This window comes from Pezoporus flaviventris, unplaced genomic scaffold (genome assembly GCF_033815535.1).
Source record: "Pezoporus flaviventris isolate CSIRO_AGI_PZ_B2104156 unplaced genomic scaffold, CSIRO_AGI_Pfla_v1 ptg000036l, whole genome shotgun sequence".
Lineage (NCBI taxonomy): Eukaryota > Metazoa > Chordata > Aves > Psittaciformes > Psittacidae > Pezoporus > Pezoporus flaviventris.
This window is the reverse complement of record NW_026892584.1, coordinates 32431968-32450061: the sequence shown is the minus strand read 5'-3', so window position 1 is coordinate 32450061 and position 18094 is coordinate 32431968. Positions and strand designations below refer to the sequence as shown.

Genomic DNA, 18094 nt, shown 5'->3' with positions numbered 1-18094 from the left:
TTTTCCAACTCTGCCTTGGGCAGGCATTTGGACTAGAAGCTCTCCAGAGTTTTCCCCAGCATCAGCTATTCTGTCATTCTGTGAATTGAGTCCTACTGGCTGGTTGTCTGATAGCTCTCTGAAGTCTGCTGATTTTGTGAAGTGTAATGTAAGCAGAAACTCCCAGCTTGTTTGTAGACACATTCATTTAGTTGTTTTAGCTGGACTCAATCCCTCTTTCTTGTTCAGTGTTGCTGCCTTTTACTGTATTCATTCAGCTTTTTAGAACATTATACAGCTTTGTAAAGTGATGGCATTAGTGAAAGTTAAATCTTTTCGGAAGGGCTTGGTGAGATTTTCTTTTAATCAAAGTGTTTAGTGTGAGAAAGAAGTGATTATATTTTTAGCATGTAAGTTTATATTTTCCATATTCGTTCAAATCATATGGTTTTGTGATTAAAGTAGGGAACAAAAAAGACTTAGTGGTTTGCAGTCTGATTTGTTTATGCCAATCTGTGAGAGTCCTCATTTCTTCTCATGGTAGTAAGTTATATACAGTAATGTAATGCAAGTTTTAACTTCCCCAAGTATCACTTTAAAACCAAAGCATGTTGTTGGTTTAACCTGTGAGTCATGAAGCTGCTAACATAAATTTATGAAGCTTTATTATGTGCTGGTTGAAGGTTGATCTTATTTTTTTTGTTTTGTTTGGAAAGGCATTGTACTTTCTAGATAATATTTAAAAATCCCTTATTAGCAATTTAAAATAGTGTGAAAATACAAGCACATGAGTTCCTGTATTGCAGCTTTGAAAATCTAGGTAAAAGTAAATTATTCTTTTTTATAAGAATAATTTGCATGACTGGATGTATGTATGTAACTGAAGTATTAAAATTACTCTATGATTTGATCAGGTAGAATGGAGGGAACAAATAGTGTTGAATGATATATATATGTGGGAGAGGTTGCAGTCAGTCAGTACTAAGAAGACTCCTGGTTTATTGATGATTTAGAAATGTGCATTCAGGACAGTGGCAGCTAAACTAATAATTTAAAAGTGACTGGACTGCTTGTTCAGACAGCAGTATAATGACAGTGTATCATATTAGGAGAAAAAGTTATGAAGAACAAGTGTAAGACTATTTTGCATTTGAGCTTTCTTTGTATTCATATGAGTGTATGTATAAAAAAAATATATATACCCACACACATGCATACCCTCCTTTATGCACCTATAGAAATATTAAATGTATTCAAGAAGCCATAAATTCTAAGCCAAGAAGTATAAAGGGATATTTTAATCTTCAAATATTCCCTTATTGTTACTGTCTACCTTCAAATCTGGTTTTAGTGTTCATACTTAGTATTCAATAATGTTCTATTCTGATCTGTATTTTCCTAAGGTGATGTGGACATCTACTCTTTGATGCTGAAGTTAGTTAAATGAAACTTCTAAAATGCTTATATTGCATATACAGAACTGGATTCCCAGAGGAGAGTGTGCACTTTGTCTCATATCCAAAACTGATCAGGAAAAGAGCATCACATCCTATTTGGTGCTGTAGGAGACATCTATCCTGTATATTCATATATCTGTACTTGGATTATTTGGAGTTGCAACAGTTTATTGCAGAAGAATGCTGTGCTTTTCAACCCTTTCAGTGTGAAATGACCTAACTGATAAATGTGGAGAGCACTTGTTACTCCATTACTTATTTGCTGTGTCAGTTTTGTTGACCACAAGATCAAATTTGAAGTGCTGTGGGCCTTATCTTCAGTAGCGTCAGTGGATGGAGCTCAGGTGACCTTGGAGTATGTCTCATCTAGCCTTCTATTTTTGGCTCTGTCCTTTAGGCTCAATGGAATTGTGCTTTGCAATACTGAAAATTAAGTAGAGGCAGTAGTTCATGGCTCTGGAATTCATTTTCATGAGAGATTAGTGTCACTACAAATATCACCAATTTCAGGGGAAAAAAAGACCCAATAAAATCTCTTCTGGAAGCTTACTTCCCAACAAAATGAAACCTGGCTTTTCAGTAAAATATTACCTTAAAGGGTAATATTGTCAGACTATTGTAAGAACAAAATATGGCAGCTTGGAATAAGAATGTCTCTTCAGCCATACTAAACTATTATTATCATACTTAATAGTTATTTTGCACATAATTTTATAAATCATGTTCTTGTTGATTTTTTTAAAAGAAAACACAAGGGTAGGTGATAACATTTTTTTATGTGCATGTTGTTGAAAGCAGTGTGACCATAGTAGGGAATTGATAGAAATTTTTGTTCAATATGCTGGTGTTATCCCTGCTTGCCTGTTTATCATCCTGAGTCATTACTCCTCAATGGACTTGCATTAAACTTATCGTTCATTAAAGGAAAGTGTGTCTGTTGTTTGCATAAAGTACCATGTATTCATTTCTTGCAGCATAAACAGTAGGCATTTGAGATGCAGGAAAACATTTTTAAAAGCATGTTAGTCATGTGGGGATGTGGTCCATCTAGAGGTAATGGTCTGCATTAGTACAGAAAACAGCTTCTTTTCAAAGATTGACTCTTTGTTATAGTTAACCTTGCTGAAGAGACATTTTTTATTTTAAGAGTAATTCAATGTGAAAAATAAACCAAGCTGTTCCAGTGTAAGCAGCTGAGGAAAGAGATAGCAACTTTAACACTAGCAAGCAAAATAAGAATTCACAGCTAAAATACATTATTTGTCTTCTGTCACAGCAATCCTAAGAACTGTAGATGGAGGAAAGAAGAGTTTCTGTCAGATTTCTATCGAAGTTTGTGTAAAAACAAAAAGCTGAAAGCAAGTAGGTTGTAATAACTGGAGAATTAGTTGGAAGAGGAATGGAGACTTCACTTAATGTGGAAGTAGGAATGAAAAGTATGAAAAGATGGAAACGATCAGTTGAAAGAGCTAAGGCACAGAGTTCATGTGCAGGGAACACTGGATAGAAACGGGAAACTCAAATTCTAGTTTTGCTGATCTCTTCTAAATGATAATGCCAAAATGAAAGTTTTAAAAAGAAGAAAGAAAACACCAATATTAAAGCATGTTTAAGTTCACTGACACTGGTAGTACTACTTCAGGAGATTAATTGTAGGCAGTGTATCTGATTCTGAAGAGTTAATATAAACCTTGACTAAATAAAAAAATAAACCTTTTATTAGATGTCTCACTTTTATGCCAGTGCAAATTGGGGAATGTAGAGTCTTCTATTTATTTATCATCTTACATGTTCTAAATTCGAGGTAGTCTGTGACTATTAAGGTGTATGTGCAAGATGTTACTCGGGTATTAATAGTGTTATGCTTATTTTAAAACACTGTACTCTTTAAAGATTCTTGTGTGCCTTTGCCTTGCATAGTGAATATACATAAGATGCCTTGTTAGCAGCTGAATAATTTATTTTGATATAGTCTTTCAGGGGTACACGTTAAAGTTGTGTGGATTGATGTCAGAAACTGAGGTTAAATAACAGGCTCGAGGTTAAATAACAGGCATTCTGTTAAAACTATTGCACGCCTATGTCACTTGGCTGAATAGTAATTAAATATAGATGGAAACAATATAATGAACTTAAATGAATGGTTTTAAGCTGGTGTCATGTACCAAGGCATTAAGTTATGTGGTATTTTTCTCCTGCTTAGACTAGTCATAGATTTGAAAGGAAACTGTCCCCTTACTTCAGCCAGTGAGAGGCACATAGGCAACTGTTTTCAATTTTTAAATAATAAGATCATTTTAAATAATATACCAATTTTTTAACTGTTTTATTGGCTATTTGTTAGACAGGAAGATTAAATTTCACAGTAGTGGCTCTCCACTGTAAGCTTTCTGATTCCATCCTTAAATGTTTGCAATCCATTTCCTTGCTATGCAAATATATATTGGGAGACACGATATCTTTGAGTAAGTGCTCAACGTATGTTGCTTTACATGTTAGCATCTATGTCCTGATTGAATCTAGGAGTGAGAAGGAGGCATGGACTTCTTACTGAACTGATATGTTTCCATTCTTCATACTGCTCAGTAGTAGTCAGTTGCTGCTGAAGTTTCCATATGATCTTTCAAGCTTTGTCCTAATTAGAGCTAACTGTAGTCATGTGTTTTAGGAATCACATAGAGTGTGGTGGATTTTATAGAAATTACTACATTTAGGTAAGTTAACACTTGATTTTTGTCCATCAAGTTTCTGAGGCAAGATAGGTCCAGCAGCAATAGAAAACCTGAGATGACTTCACTATTACAAGCTTCTTGGATACAAGCAGTGGCAGTATATTCATGGAGTAGAGACCATCTATGTCATGTTGTTTTTGTACTTGTCCAGCTTTCAACTGTCATCTCTGGTAGACCTTGGAATTTTTTTATTTATTTGCTCTTGTTCAGATATTTTTTTGTTTTTGTTTTCGGTTATTTTTTTTTTTTCCAAATTTGTGGGAGCACTGGTGTGATACCATCTAGTCTTACTGGAAAATAGGAAATACTCTACATTCTGAGAAAACTGCTCATCAATTTGAGATGTTACTTCCAGAATTTTCCTGTTCATGAGGAAATGTAATGAAAACTTTCTAACAGAAGAATGCAGTTCATGTCAAACTTTGTAAATTTTAGGATTGAAGATTTTGATCTATACTTTTAATTTCGAACACAGTCAATCTTTGTTGCTCATGTTATTCAATTGGATCAAAGTCAGTGTAATTGTTTGCCTCTCATTACTGCTAGGAGGCTATTGACCATCAAAAATCGAATTATCTTTATGACAGTTTCAGACTGAAGGATTAAGAGAAGCATGAAGACTCCAAAATTGATTTGCATTAACAATCTTTGCAGTTTCCAAAAGGATACATTTACTGGAAGAATTATGGCTGGCTAAACTACGAGAGCAAAGAATCTGTCATTTCCCCATTAAGTGTCAGCCTGTCAATTACATGAAGAGTAGCTAAGCTCAGCTTCTTCCATTACGTACTTACGGTCTCCATTAATAAGGGACCTTTTTTCTAGTTTTCATCTAATTCTCTGTTCCAGTGGCACATAGTCTGAGATGAGAATGTCCTGTTGCATTTCAAGAGATTGAGCAAGCACAACATCTGCCAAATCTCCTTGACAACCAGCATGTCCTTTTCAAGACTGGGATATTCTGTGAAATAGAAAACAGATTAATCCTGGATCCACTTGATCTTATCTTCAGAACATTCAGCCAGCTTCCCACATTGCCAAATGTCTGATTCTTTTTTTAATACTGACTAATTAAATCATGGATTTCGGAAGGAGTTAATTAGAGGAAACAGAATAATTCTGTTATCAAGGTTGAATTCCAAAAAGAGCTGTAGATTTAAATATGCCAGAACTTGGGCAGAATTCAGCATGTGGTACAAAATGTGCCAAAATTCCTCTAGACTTTTATTTGCTCAGTGGCACTAAAAGGTTAATGCAGTAAAACACAAGCACGCACACAGACACAGAAACAAATACAGTTTGGGTTGTATTTTCAAAAGATCTCCAGGCTCCTGAAGAAACAGAAAGAGGATTTTCAGGATGTTGGAGATAATGGAAGTTAGCCTTCTAATCTGCTTATGACTTAAAAATTCCACTACATTTCTGTTTAGGCACATGTTATTCCTCAAAATATGGCTTGCCTTAAAAGTCCGTATCCTAAGGATGGACATGACACATCAAAAAAATCTGAGTTGTCACCCTAGTCTTTCAGTATTGATTGTCATTTGACATTCTAGTAATAATACGGGATTTTTTTTTGTGAAAAGTGAGATTTTTTTTTTTATTTTTTTTTTTTTTTTCTCAACTTGAAAAATGATGTACTTGTTACCAGATGCTAGAGAAGCAAACACAGTCCATACTTCATTATGATCAGTCCATGATGATATTTTCCTGAGTTATAATCCCAGTAGAAAAAACAGGTTGGTAGGAGAGAAAAGTCATGAGTTCCTGGGAATTCTGACAACCCAAAACACTGGGTGCTAGTTTGTTCTGTGAGCGTACAGCTTTATTTGCCCCCAAAAGCTAATCTTTCATTTGCTAATTGCATTCACTTTGAGGGTTAATGTACTTCATTACCCCAACCAGACTACTGGAACTTTACATTTACTTCTTTACAAAACAGAAATTATGGAAGATATACGCATGTTATTGGCTGTTCTACCTTCTTTTAGACAGGAGTACGGAGACAAGTTTTTCCTTCCATGGTTTTTAATGCTCTCCTGTTTTATTTTGTCATAGCTGAATATTAAATATTTTGAACAAATACAGAACTTTTTTTTTCTTTTTTACTTCTAATGGGCTTATTACCCAAAGTTACCTTTTCAGCATCTTTGCTCACTGAAATGTGTGAGCTACTTCTGGAAATAAGACTAGTGAGTCCAAACAAAGGGGGTGTGCTCTTTAGATGAGGTATCATGTATGCATCAAATCTAGTGGTTATGTAGATACAATATCTTTGTTTTAATAATAGATACATCATCCTTGCCTTGTCTTTATCCTGAAAAAGCATATATCAAGTGAGTTAAAGAAAATGTGTTAGGTTTGATTTCCTGAAGTCTACCTTTAAAATAAGAGCTTTATATTATGTAGCTTTAAATGGCATAAAGTGATCACTGTGTTCCTCTGTATTTTGCTTCTAAACTTAAATATTAAATCCGTCTTCCTTAGCTTAAAATATAAAACATGCCTAATATTTTCTGCCTGGTTCCATAGAAGCTGAGTAATAGCAACAAAGGCCCTGAAACAAGCCTAATGGAGATCAGTGGAGATCATCCTTCTGACATTTGTGGGAGGTGGACCAGGCCCCAAGGCAAGAGGATGTGAAAGTAAACTCTAGGGATAAGAAGCAACATCACTACAATCAACCTCATGATAAAAGCAGTATTGCAAAAATTCTCATATCTTATTGTTTATCGTTGAGTGTGAATTCTGCTCATATTTGAGTTTGTTTCTATATTTATTTGACTCACATTTAAAGCTTGTATTAGTTGAATATGTTTATGCTATTGTCAGCATCATAACAGGCAGGAAGGAGGGAAGACAATCAATACCACCATGAGCAAGAATTCCATTTTCTGTATCGAGGTATCTAATCTGTGTATACTGTTAAAAATAACTTTCTTCTCTCTTTAGGCAGGAATCTTCAGCATGAATGCATGTGAAGAGGGGTTTGCCACTGGTGGCAGGGATGGCTGTGTTCGCTTGTGGGACTTAAATTTTAAACCAATTACTGTGATTGATCTCAGGGAAACAGACCAAGGATATAAAGGTAAAAATAAGTCTGTGATTTTTGGTATACCAATAAGGTAGGAAGTTTACCAGTGTTTTGAACAAAAAAAGACTTCTTCAAAAAAAAACAAAAACAAAAACAAAAAGGTTGTTTCATGTACGTTACTGTGAACTATTTGCTAGAAAAGACATTTGATCATGCCACTAGTGTGAAAGTCATGTAGTCCTTCAGAGTTACTGCAAAACATACTGTGAAGTTGTAGACACAGATTTTTTTTTTCTTTGAATCAATAAAATGCACATCTTTTCTGTAGTACAGGAGTTTCTAACAAGGAGCAGTAAAACCTTAAGAGAACTTAAAAGAGACAGTGAGATCTACAGTGTAAAACAGTGGAGTACAAAAATTGCACTTGTTAGTTATCTAAATTTTCGCAAAAACTATTTAGAAGTTATCTAGTTTCATAGAACTTAGAATGCTGCTTGCATATACCTATATCTTCAATTACAGTTTGTCATGCTAAAATTTTAAATGCGGCAGTCTATAGCATGTTTTGTTACTGTTCTAGATATTGTTCGTGTAGTGATTCAGGAACAGAACACAAAAGTATACTAAAGCACTAATGTCACTTACAGCATTGCTTTTGTTGCTATTTGGTTTTCTTTGCCCACAGTCACTTCATTATTTTCTAATATCTTGCAAAGAGCTTGACAGTGTGGTCCAGTGTCTGATGGCAATCAGATATTCAGGGTCAATAAATAATTGACTGCAAGTTGAATCTTACTATTCTGTAATTGAATTGGCATTCCAACCAAGATAGTAAAGTATTGCAACAAGATGGAATACATTTCATTTTAAATGCCCTTTGGTACAGTGGCTTTGTTTTGACTTTAAATTTACTCAGCTGCTTTTTTTGAGCTCTGTTGGAATGTGTGTTTTATTCCCCATTTTATTCTTTCAATCTTGTTCTTCACTCCAGATTGTCTCCTTTACTTTTGGTGGAAAAGACTCTTACCATGAGCTCTTGGTTCTTGATCACTTATGTGAACTCTGTCCTCATCTTTTAACTTCTCAAGTGGCTTTGGCAGAGCTAATAGCTTTTAAGAAATGCTATCTTTAATAAATTCAGTTTCCTGAATCTTTTCACTTCAGCTTTTTTTCTTAGATTGCCTTTATGACCTGTCCTACTTTTTTTCTTAATTGCATCTTCTGCTGCTGCTATACCTCACCTCTTGGCACTTTTATCTGTGAATATAAACTCAAGTTCTGTATCCCTGTGAATGTCTTGCAGAGCAATTAGTTGATTCTTGATATGTCTCCGAGTAGTCAAATTGTTTCTCAAAAAATCTCTCTCCACAATAAGTTCCAAATTACTAAGACAGATGTCTTAATCATCGTTCATCGAAGATTCTGTTTGTTGTTTTTTTTTAAATCACTGTAGACAATATAGCCATATAATGTCTAGATCATAGGGCTAAATGGTGAGGTGGCTATATTCACCAGTGCAGCACAATAGGAACAAATCTGTAAGAACAATCAGTGTGGAGGATTAAAGTAGCACAATATATATGCATTTTGAGGAGTGTTTAAGGGATGTTAGCTCTAGTTGGATTCAGTGGTCTGAACACTTTATTGCACTTGGAGCATACTAAGTGCGTTCTTGGAGCACGTCTTTCAGTTTAGTTTTGTATGGAGGGAGTCTTATTTGTTCATTTGAATGCTATCTTGTAATATAAAGCATGCTGAGTAGGCATGATCAGGAGCTTTGCTTTGAACGCATGCTTTGTCAGAATTAAAACATCGGTGCAGATCCAGCAGACTGGCCTGCTAACCCACCTATTCACTGTTCTGAGTTGCAACTTTTTCTTCAATGTAAATTTAATAACATAAGGCGGCTCTTTTCTCTATGTAGTTAAAAGTATTTTTCAGAAGCATGTCAACTCATATCGGTACAATATTCTTTTCAACTGATAGGTAAAAGTGTCTCGTATTAATGCAGAGTAGTTTTTCAAATGTCATTCTTGAGCTGTTCTCCACAAAAAGTAAGGCAAAGTGAATCAAGTTAGGCATTGCTACCATCTGGTTACCTGCACCTGAAACTGGGAAAATTAAGTTGCACTATCAAAGTGTAACAAACACAGCCTGTTTTAAAAGGTGCATATTCCTAAAATTGGGCACCCAAGTCTGGATTCCCAGTTACAGCAGTCCTAACTTCCATTTTGTTGTTCTCAACCTTATCTATAAACAAGTACATCCTCTGAGTGCTCACTTTCACTGTAAGCCTGTAAACTGAATTAGTTACTAGAAATGCACATTGGAATTCCATCATAAACCCTTTTCATCTCTTTATATGTTGTTTTGTTTTGATTTAGTTTTGTTTTCTATTTAGTGAGAAAAATAATTCTGGATAGTATGAAGATGTTACAAAGATTTGCTTTAGGGGGAGCATCTCAGGCACAGCCTAGGGAGAACTGGGCTTTTTGATTGTCTTACATACAATACATGTTCCACTGATGCTTTTGTCATTTATAAAACACAGGTTCATCTAGCTAGTACTAAGGTCTGTGGTTTTTTCAGAAGTTGTTATTTATATTGTCTGCTACCTTTGTTGAAATTTAAAGACATGTAATGTGTAATTCCAGGTACAAATGTCAGTATTACCTTTCTCTGTCAGAGATCTTGTCATACATGAATTGGTTACATGTCCTTTATTAAAATAAGAGTCACATTTTATTTTAGATTTTTTTTGTAATACTAAGCTTAAAAAGTTAATGTTACAAGGGCAGTATGTGCTATGTGGAATCCATAAAAGGAGTAAATAGAGGAATAAGAGAAGGTATATGGATACTTCTTGACATTTACTTTCTTTTATGCTTTGTCATGTGCTACATTACCTTTGTTTCACAAATTCTCAGGATGTATCTTTTAGTAACAATCTCTTCTACAGGTCTGTCTGTAAGAAGTGTTTGCTGGAGAGGAGACCATATACTTGTTGGGACACAAGACAGTGAAATTTTTGAAATTGTGGTGCATGAGCGTAATAAGCCTTTCCTGATAATGCAGGGGCACTGTGAAGGAGAGCTCTGGGCTTTGGCTGTCCATCCTACAAAACCTCTAGCAATGACTGGAAGTGATGATCGATCAGTCAGGTTAAATATTGTTTGTTTGTTTAACTGTACAGTTTTATACAAACAGCTCATTTTGTAGATAACCTGATAAAAACGTAGATATTTAAAAAATGTGGCATTGATCCAGTAAAGTTACACATGAAATTAGTGTAACTTAATCTCCAGTAATAAAATATAGTTGAAATGTATATCTCACAAAAAATGAAGTGTACAAAACCTGAACAAATTTAATTTAGGCTAACATTAAGTTCTCATACGCAAGTATTCTATGTTTCCTTTTAAGGAGTTACAGGTTACAATGAAAAATTGGCATTTTTGTTAAGTATCTTTAGTATAACGTGATTAAGCAAAAAAGCAGTTAAATTATGACTATTGAAGTAATGCTCTAGAACTCTAGATATGGCTCGTAAGTGATAGCTGTTCTAATGTATCTTGTAGTAAAAACTTACATGTTATCTAGTTATAACTAGCTTATTGATAATGACTTGTTAATAGGAAAGAATGTCTTTTAGCCAAGAATTTTTCTTGGCTAAAATAATGAGCAAAATATTGGAATTTTCAGAGTGGCTGTTCCTGGTATGTATTATCAGATGTTGTTATTTTTATATTCAGAAAGCTAAACAAAATTAATCTGCGCCTGCATTTTCTTGTTGATATTTTCTCTATATTTTAAATATAGAAAGTTCTTTGCTGTATGCAAAATTCATGCTTTTGTCTAGTATTTTCCTTATGGAAATATTAAAAATATAAAAATATTTCCTTATGGAAAATATTAAAAATGCTTCTAAAATAGGACACTGTCATATTCAGTGTTCTGCAGAAATTACAGGCTTCATGCTATCTGTAGCACAGCTACAAACCACTCATTATGTTTGTATTTATTACTTTATTTTAGAATTTGGAGTTTAATAGACCATGCTCTGATTGCCCGGTGCAATATGGAGGAGCCCATTCGTTGTGCTGCGGTTAGCACTGATGGAATCCATCTGGCGCTTGGAATGAAGGATGGCTCTTTCACTGTGCTTCGAGTCAGGTACGTCACAAAAATTAGATACACCATTAACTCTTTCAAGCATAGTGTCTAGTTGCTTTTATAAACTGTTTGTACATTGGCACTGTATTGACCATACATGAGATGGCTTAGATTGCTGTTTTAAATTACTGATCTTGGGGTGCTCAGATTTTTTAAATGTGTGTGCTACATGTGTTCATGTTGTCCATAACACATTTGAAAAAGTGTACAGGTATATTTGTAAAGAATGGCAGTGTTCTAGGAAGTGCTTTATTTTAGGTTTTAGCTTTACTAATTATTCTTGAATTACTAAAACATAAATTTTCATTAATCCCTAAATTGTTTCCATGTGTTGTGATGCTGCTGTCAGCACATCATGCATGCAAAATCATTGTGCCTTGTTCCTACAATCCCAGAGTTTTAAAGGGAAAATGAGATTCGTGTCTCATGTCAGTGAAGTTTTCTTCCGCAAATGAATAAAGATCTAGTAATCTACTTGATTAATTTTTTTGTGGACCCAATTTGAAGAGTTCCTTTTGTTCACTCTTCCTCAGCCCAGTGCAGCATCTTTTTGTGTCACTGTTCCCTTCTCTTGTTTGGCCACGAAGCCCTACTGAACTCTAAAACCAGCAATTTTGTGTTTGCATATATGATAGTAAAGTTCACTTCATGATTTTATCTGTTTTTTAAAACTGGGAACATTACAGATTGATAAGGCTCTTCTATACTTATGACATGCTTTCTTTTATACTACAGAGATATGACTGAGGTTGTTCATATCAAAGACAGGAAAGAAGCTATTCATGAACTGAAATATTCACCAGATGGGAATTTTCTAGCTGTTGGCTCCAATGACAGCTCTGTGGATATATATGGTGTTGTTCAGCGATACAAGAAAGTTGGGGAATGTATTGGATCTTTAAGTTTCATCACCCATATGGATTGGTCTTCAGACAGTAAATACTTGCAGACTAATGATGGCAATGGAAAGAGACTTTTTTACAGAATGCCAAGTAAGATTCTGAGTTGCCTTTATGATATCTGTTACTTGTTACAGAAAGAACATGTAGTAGTTTGGTAAGAACAGCCATGTATACATTCTGGTTCAAAGCATTGGGTTACAGAATTTTTTTTCATAAGTTCTTACGAATATCTGCTATATTTGAATAAGTACGGTATTTTCTGACAAAGCTATTTAAATATTTTTATGTGTTTACTCTTTTTAATGTATGTTTTCAAGGTAGAGATGCTGGCTTATGATTTATTTCTGAAAACTAGATCTTTTTTCCCACCTTTTTAGAAAAACAAACAACAACAACAAAAGAAAAACAACACAAACAAAACCCCCGTAAAAACCCCCAAAACCAAAAAAAACCCCACAAAACCAAACAACCCACTGCATTCAAATTAAGTTTTGTATTAGCTTAATAGCTTTGTTCTTACTGAGCTTGCATATTAAATGGATTTCAATCTGTACTGTGTGTTTTTAAAATGTTTGGAAAAGTCAGTATGTTGTGTCTTGGAAGAGTCATCTGATATTCTAGAACTATTCTTGCGGTAGAACTGAGGAATTTAACTTTAAAAGAGCTTTTACAGTGAGAAATTTGTAGCAGAATCAGAATGCATATTAATTTGGAAGTATAATGGGTTAAGGTAACTAGAGAAAATAAGAGTACCTGATGTAAGGATGCCAGAATGCAGGAATAACTCACTGGAAACAAAAGAAATATTGAAGTGGAATATATATATGATTCAATCATGCAACCTTCAAAATGAATAAAAATATCAAAATTAATTTTACTGATAATGCAAATTCAAATGTGTCTTTTTTTATGGCAGGTGACTATTAGAGAAAATTAGTATATTACATAATACTGAAATATAATTTTCAGCCTCTGTTTGTGGCAACCCCATTATTGTAAGTATTTTCAAGAGAACACTGTTTGAAAACTTGACTGAACTGTCCCATACTCTTGAAACAGTTTTCATCAAGACAAGTTCCCTCTGAAGTCCTGATTACAGTATGTCAAAAGTCCTGATTACAGTATGTCAAAGGCAGTGTTTGTCACAAGTTTTGACTTGTTTTTTCTGTGTATATACTTTTTACATAATATCATTCTATATTTTTCCTACTCACTGTGTTTGTAGAATTTATCTATTACCATCGTCATTTACTATAGACTCCTTTCATTTGCTATACAATACTTACAGTTTGCGCTGTGCATTATTTATAGTTCTATGGACACAGTATTTACTTATCCTAAATGAGCTTTTAGTTTGACACAGTTCTTAAAGTCTTACATGAAACTTTGTGGGACTGGAACAATCTTATTACAGGTAGATCTGGTGTTAAAGAATGTTAAGGATCTAAGTATAAAGTTGGTGTTTTCAGTAATTCACAGTGGAGTTCTTTTTGCTCTAAGTAATCCAGGTTTCTAAAGCAGTTCAGCAACACGATTTTCCCAAGCTTTGTTAGACTGGCTACGTGCATTTTTTTATAAACATTTAAAAATAACACAGCCTTAAGCAGATTACCAAGAAAAAATAGAAGCTGTAAATTACCGAACTCATGATCTTCTGTTGTCTTGAGAAGCCTTACTGCTGATGCTGTCCTAGAAAATATCAGGACAGTTTTAGAAGTCAGTTTTGAATTCGGTCTCACTTGGATTTGTTTTCCGAAGAATGATAAATCTTACACTCTTTAAAATTACATAAGTGGATATTAAAAAAATTGCTCTTTTTTGTTCTTAGGTGGAAAAGAAGTAACAAGCAAGGAGGAATTAAAAGGTGTTCAGTGGGCATCATGGACCTGTGTTTCTGGCCTTGAAGTTAATGGAATCTGGCCCAAATATTCAGATATAAATGATATTAATTCTGTGGATGCAAATTTTATTGGGCAAGTTATGGTCACAGCTGATGATTACGGAATAGTAAAGCTCTTTCGATACCCATGTCTAAGAAAAGGTAGTACTTTTAAGTTCAATTACAAATATATATTTTAGAATTTTGGTTATTCAAGAAAAAGGTTTTAGAAAACTGTATTTAAAAAGTATATAAATGACCAATATTTATTCTTAGAGGTTTAGTTTGAGTTCAGAGGTGGAAAAAAATAATAGGCTTGTGTATTGACAACTATAATACTAGCACTACTTGTGTTTTGAACCAAATACCTAAAAATTTGCTGAAAAAATAGCTTTTTTAGCTTTTTTTTTTTTTTTTTTTTTCCCTAATAACCGAATATCATGAGGTGATGCAGTATATACCCTTCTATGGTATACATACCTAAGTATTTCACCTTGGACTTCAAGTATTTTTCTTCCTTTCTCTGGATCAGTGATGGAGATTTAGGCTAGGAACTAGAAAAAATAACTTTACTAAATGATTAGAGGCAATACATATGTGAACAGCAAATTGATCCTGTAATCAGAATATGCCACTGAATATCATTTGAAGTTTAAGAACTTTTCTGAGACATTTTCCTCAAATTTTTGCTAGTAATAAGGACAAATCACATGTGAAATTTTTAAAACTGAAGCTTAAATCAAGCAATATAACTTTCAAGTTCAGTGTTGAGGACTGAGAGAACAGAGGAGGAATGTATGTTGTTTTAGACAGGAAAGGCTAAAGACACCATTCAAGTTGAACTGTAAAGAATTATCAGTAGCAGAGATCTCTGTCTTAAGCTGGTAATGTGGTGATGATCAGAGAAAGCCTGTGAAATGTTCTCTAGATTGTAAGAAGAGTCCCCTTAACCTAAAAAGTTTGCCTGGGGACTAGATCTAATGTCTAAGTTCTGAAAGGGGAAACAAAAAGTTGCCCCGGTGTATCACTGCAGTTTGCAGCATTGCATGTTTAATGCTGGCTACAGCCACATGATCTTTGTGATGGCTCTTACGATATGTCTTCAAGCAGTGTGTGCTTGAAGAAATTACTTTTATTTTTTTCTTTTTTTTAATGAATGGTATGAAGAGTTTTTTCAACTCTTTTTGTGAAAAGTAATAGTAAAAAACATTTCATTTTAATCTTTCCAGTTTTAAAGTGATAAGGCTTTTACTGATACCTAAGGTAATTGAAAAATACGTTTTTGCAAGCAGTCTTCTCTCATTTTGAAGAAGTTGGAATTTGATCCCTTTTTATCCCGTTTTTTCACTAAAAATATAAAAACAAAGAAAAGGCACAAGGATCTGAATAATGGAGTACTGTTAGGAACTTCTTTTTAGTAACTGATCCAGTGATTGTAATGTAATTATGTAGTAGTCAATGAAAACATTAACTTGATGTAGTTCTGTTACTACTCCTGTTATTAATGGTGTGAGGATATGAATTACTAGAAGTGCATAGTGCTCAAATTGTACAAAAAATGGGAACCAGTGCTGCAAGCACACATACTGGGGACGCTTTCACAGAGCCAAATAGACATAATTTAACATTTAAATAACTGCATGTTTTCACTATAGAAACAGTAATTGACAAAATCCTGGTTTGTAAAAAAATATAAGATTAATATAACAAAGTTTTAAGAAAAATCTTCCTTTAGTATACCTCATACAGCACTAGCTCATGATTTCTGTCTTTCTGTTTGACTTGTTGAAGATATTATGTCCTGGAATCCAAATTTAAAAATTTTTCTTAAAGACATTAGATTTGGAAATATTGCAAAAAGTTGCTGCTATTTTTAATTAAAATATCACTTGGAATATTTTAATTAAACTGTTACTTTTTGTAAGGGTTTCTTGATGTGTTTTCTTAAGGGGCTTCTGAAATATTTATTCCATGTGCTTTGACAGATATTTTCATTCTTCTTCTAGGAGCAAAGTTTAAAAAATATCTTGGTCATTCTGCTCATGTGACAAATGTCAGATGGTCACACGATCACCAGTGGGTTGTCTCCATTGGGGGGGCTGATCATTCTGTTTTTCAGTGGAAGTTTGTCCCTGACCGGAAGTTGAAGGATTCTCTTCATATAGCTCCCCAGGGTAAGTCATTTATTTAAAAAAAAAAAACAAACAAACAAAAAGACCCCCAAAACACCAAAGGTAGGAGGAGGGGAGACTAAAATGGAAGTAAAATTCTTTGGTGGAAGTACAGAAAGAGATATTCAGAATTGCCACCTGAGAACATTGACTAATGCTTGCCTGTACCCTGTATGTGCAGTTTATCAAGATTCTGGGGGAAAAATAAAAATAACCCCCGTGTTACCTGTGCATGGGGAAAATGCAAAAGGTTGGATCATAGGTACAACTTCATGAATTCTGTATGTATTATCCTTTACTAAGTTGACAACAACTGGATGCTAAGATGTTACTGGAAAAAAAAAGTTGATTAAAATTTTGAACTATTTAGATGATAATTTAAGCATTGTAGTTGATTTGTTTAATATGAAGATGTATCAGTGCAGACCCAGCTACTGGGTAAATGAATGCTGTTTCAGTGCTGGCCTTGTCAGTACCAAATGCAGAAAGAAGCTGTAGTTTTCTTCATCTCTTTAATGTAGCCTCTGAAAAGCCTGCTTGATTTTTTTTTTTTATGGTATGAATCGGTTTTCAGTTAACTTTTCTAATTAGCTAATGCATCCTAAGATAAAATATCTATATAGAAAGTGTTTAGATTTCTTGTCTATAGATGTATAACCTTACTTCTGGCTATCTGACGCCAAGTGCAGCATACATCTGTTTTGTCACACTATTGATAATTGCCCTGATAATGGCCTTTCTAACGGTGCTCTGCTACTTTTATCAGTAGCTATATTGGGTTTCTCTGGATCACTGATGAAAAAATTACTTTTTATTGCATATTTCTAGAAACATTTCTTACTGAGTGGTGATTCTGTCTTTGCAATTACATTTTGAGATCTTTTAAAATAATTTGTGTTCTAGACTAACTTTATATCTGGTTGCTTAATCAATAAATGTGCAACATTCACTCAAAGGTTGAAGAAAGATCCAAATATATTACAATTTATCAGCCAGGACATTCTTTTCAGTTTCTGTTGGAATGAAATTCTGTGCTATAACATTATCTGGCTTTCCCCAGGTGTAAAGCAGAAACGTTAAATGACTACTCTTTCTCCATAGTCATGGAAAATTTTACCACTTCCTTTCCACATACGATTTTTTCTTTTTTCCCTGTAATGTACCTGGAGAATTGCTACTTAGATGAATGGCTCACTTAACCATAAGTTTCTCTTTGGAGTCCTTTACTTCTCTTCTTACCTTTCTGCAAGTCTTATTTTCTGCTTTATACTCATTAGTTCATTCTCTTATTTCTTCCTTTCCTCCTCACATTAATGTCAATGAAATAATTTTAATGAATAAAACTAAGTCACTCCCAAACCCTCCCAAAATTACCATACTTACAAATTGTCTTATTTCTACTAAACTTCTCTAATTTCAGAGGAACTGATTCTTTCAGCCTGTTAATTATTAGCAATTTATGTGTAGTTAATGTAGGCATTGAATATCAAATCAGAAACATTAAGCAGTTACTTTAAACACTTTCTTGTTTGTAATTTAGGTTGTTTCATTTTCTGTTTTTTTTTTTTTGGTGGCAGAGAGTTTGGTTGATTCTAATAGTGATGACTCAGATTCAGATCAGTCTGATGTTCCAGAGCTGGACTCTGAAATTGAACAAGAGACACAGATCACCTATCGTCGACAGGTAAACATTCTGGTTTTGATGGTAGTTGGAATGCTTCCCAGGGCTCAAGTTGGTCTTTTATGAATACCTATTGAAGTCTGAAA

General features: G+C 34.1%; 1 protein-coding gene across 5 annotated transcripts in view; it reads left to right on the top strand.

Annotated features, from left to right (window-relative positions):
• EML5 (EMAP like 5) overlaps nucleotides 1–18094 on the top strand; it is a 101545-nt gene that overhangs the window by 25748 nt on the left and 57703 nt on the right. For all 5 annotated transcript variants that reach the window (XR_009745168.1, XM_061463785.1, XM_061463784.1 and 2 more), the window contains exons 6-12: nucleotides 7121–7256; nucleotides 10162–10363; nucleotides 11238–11375; nucleotides 12111–12367; nucleotides 14106–14318; nucleotides 16163–16330; nucleotides 17905–18011. Coding sequence is in view for 4 of the 5 variants with exons in the window: in XM_061463785.1 (XP_061319769.1) it covers nucleotides 7121–7256; nucleotides 10162–10363; nucleotides 11238–11375; nucleotides 12111–12367; nucleotides 14106–14318; nucleotides 16163–16330; nucleotides 17905–18011 (1221 nt within the window). In the remaining variant the exon portion in view is untranslated. The remainder of the gene's footprint in view (nucleotides 1–7120; nucleotides 7257–10161; nucleotides 10364–11237; nucleotides 11376–12110; nucleotides 12368–14105; nucleotides 14319–16162; nucleotides 16331–17904; nucleotides 18012–18094) is intronic.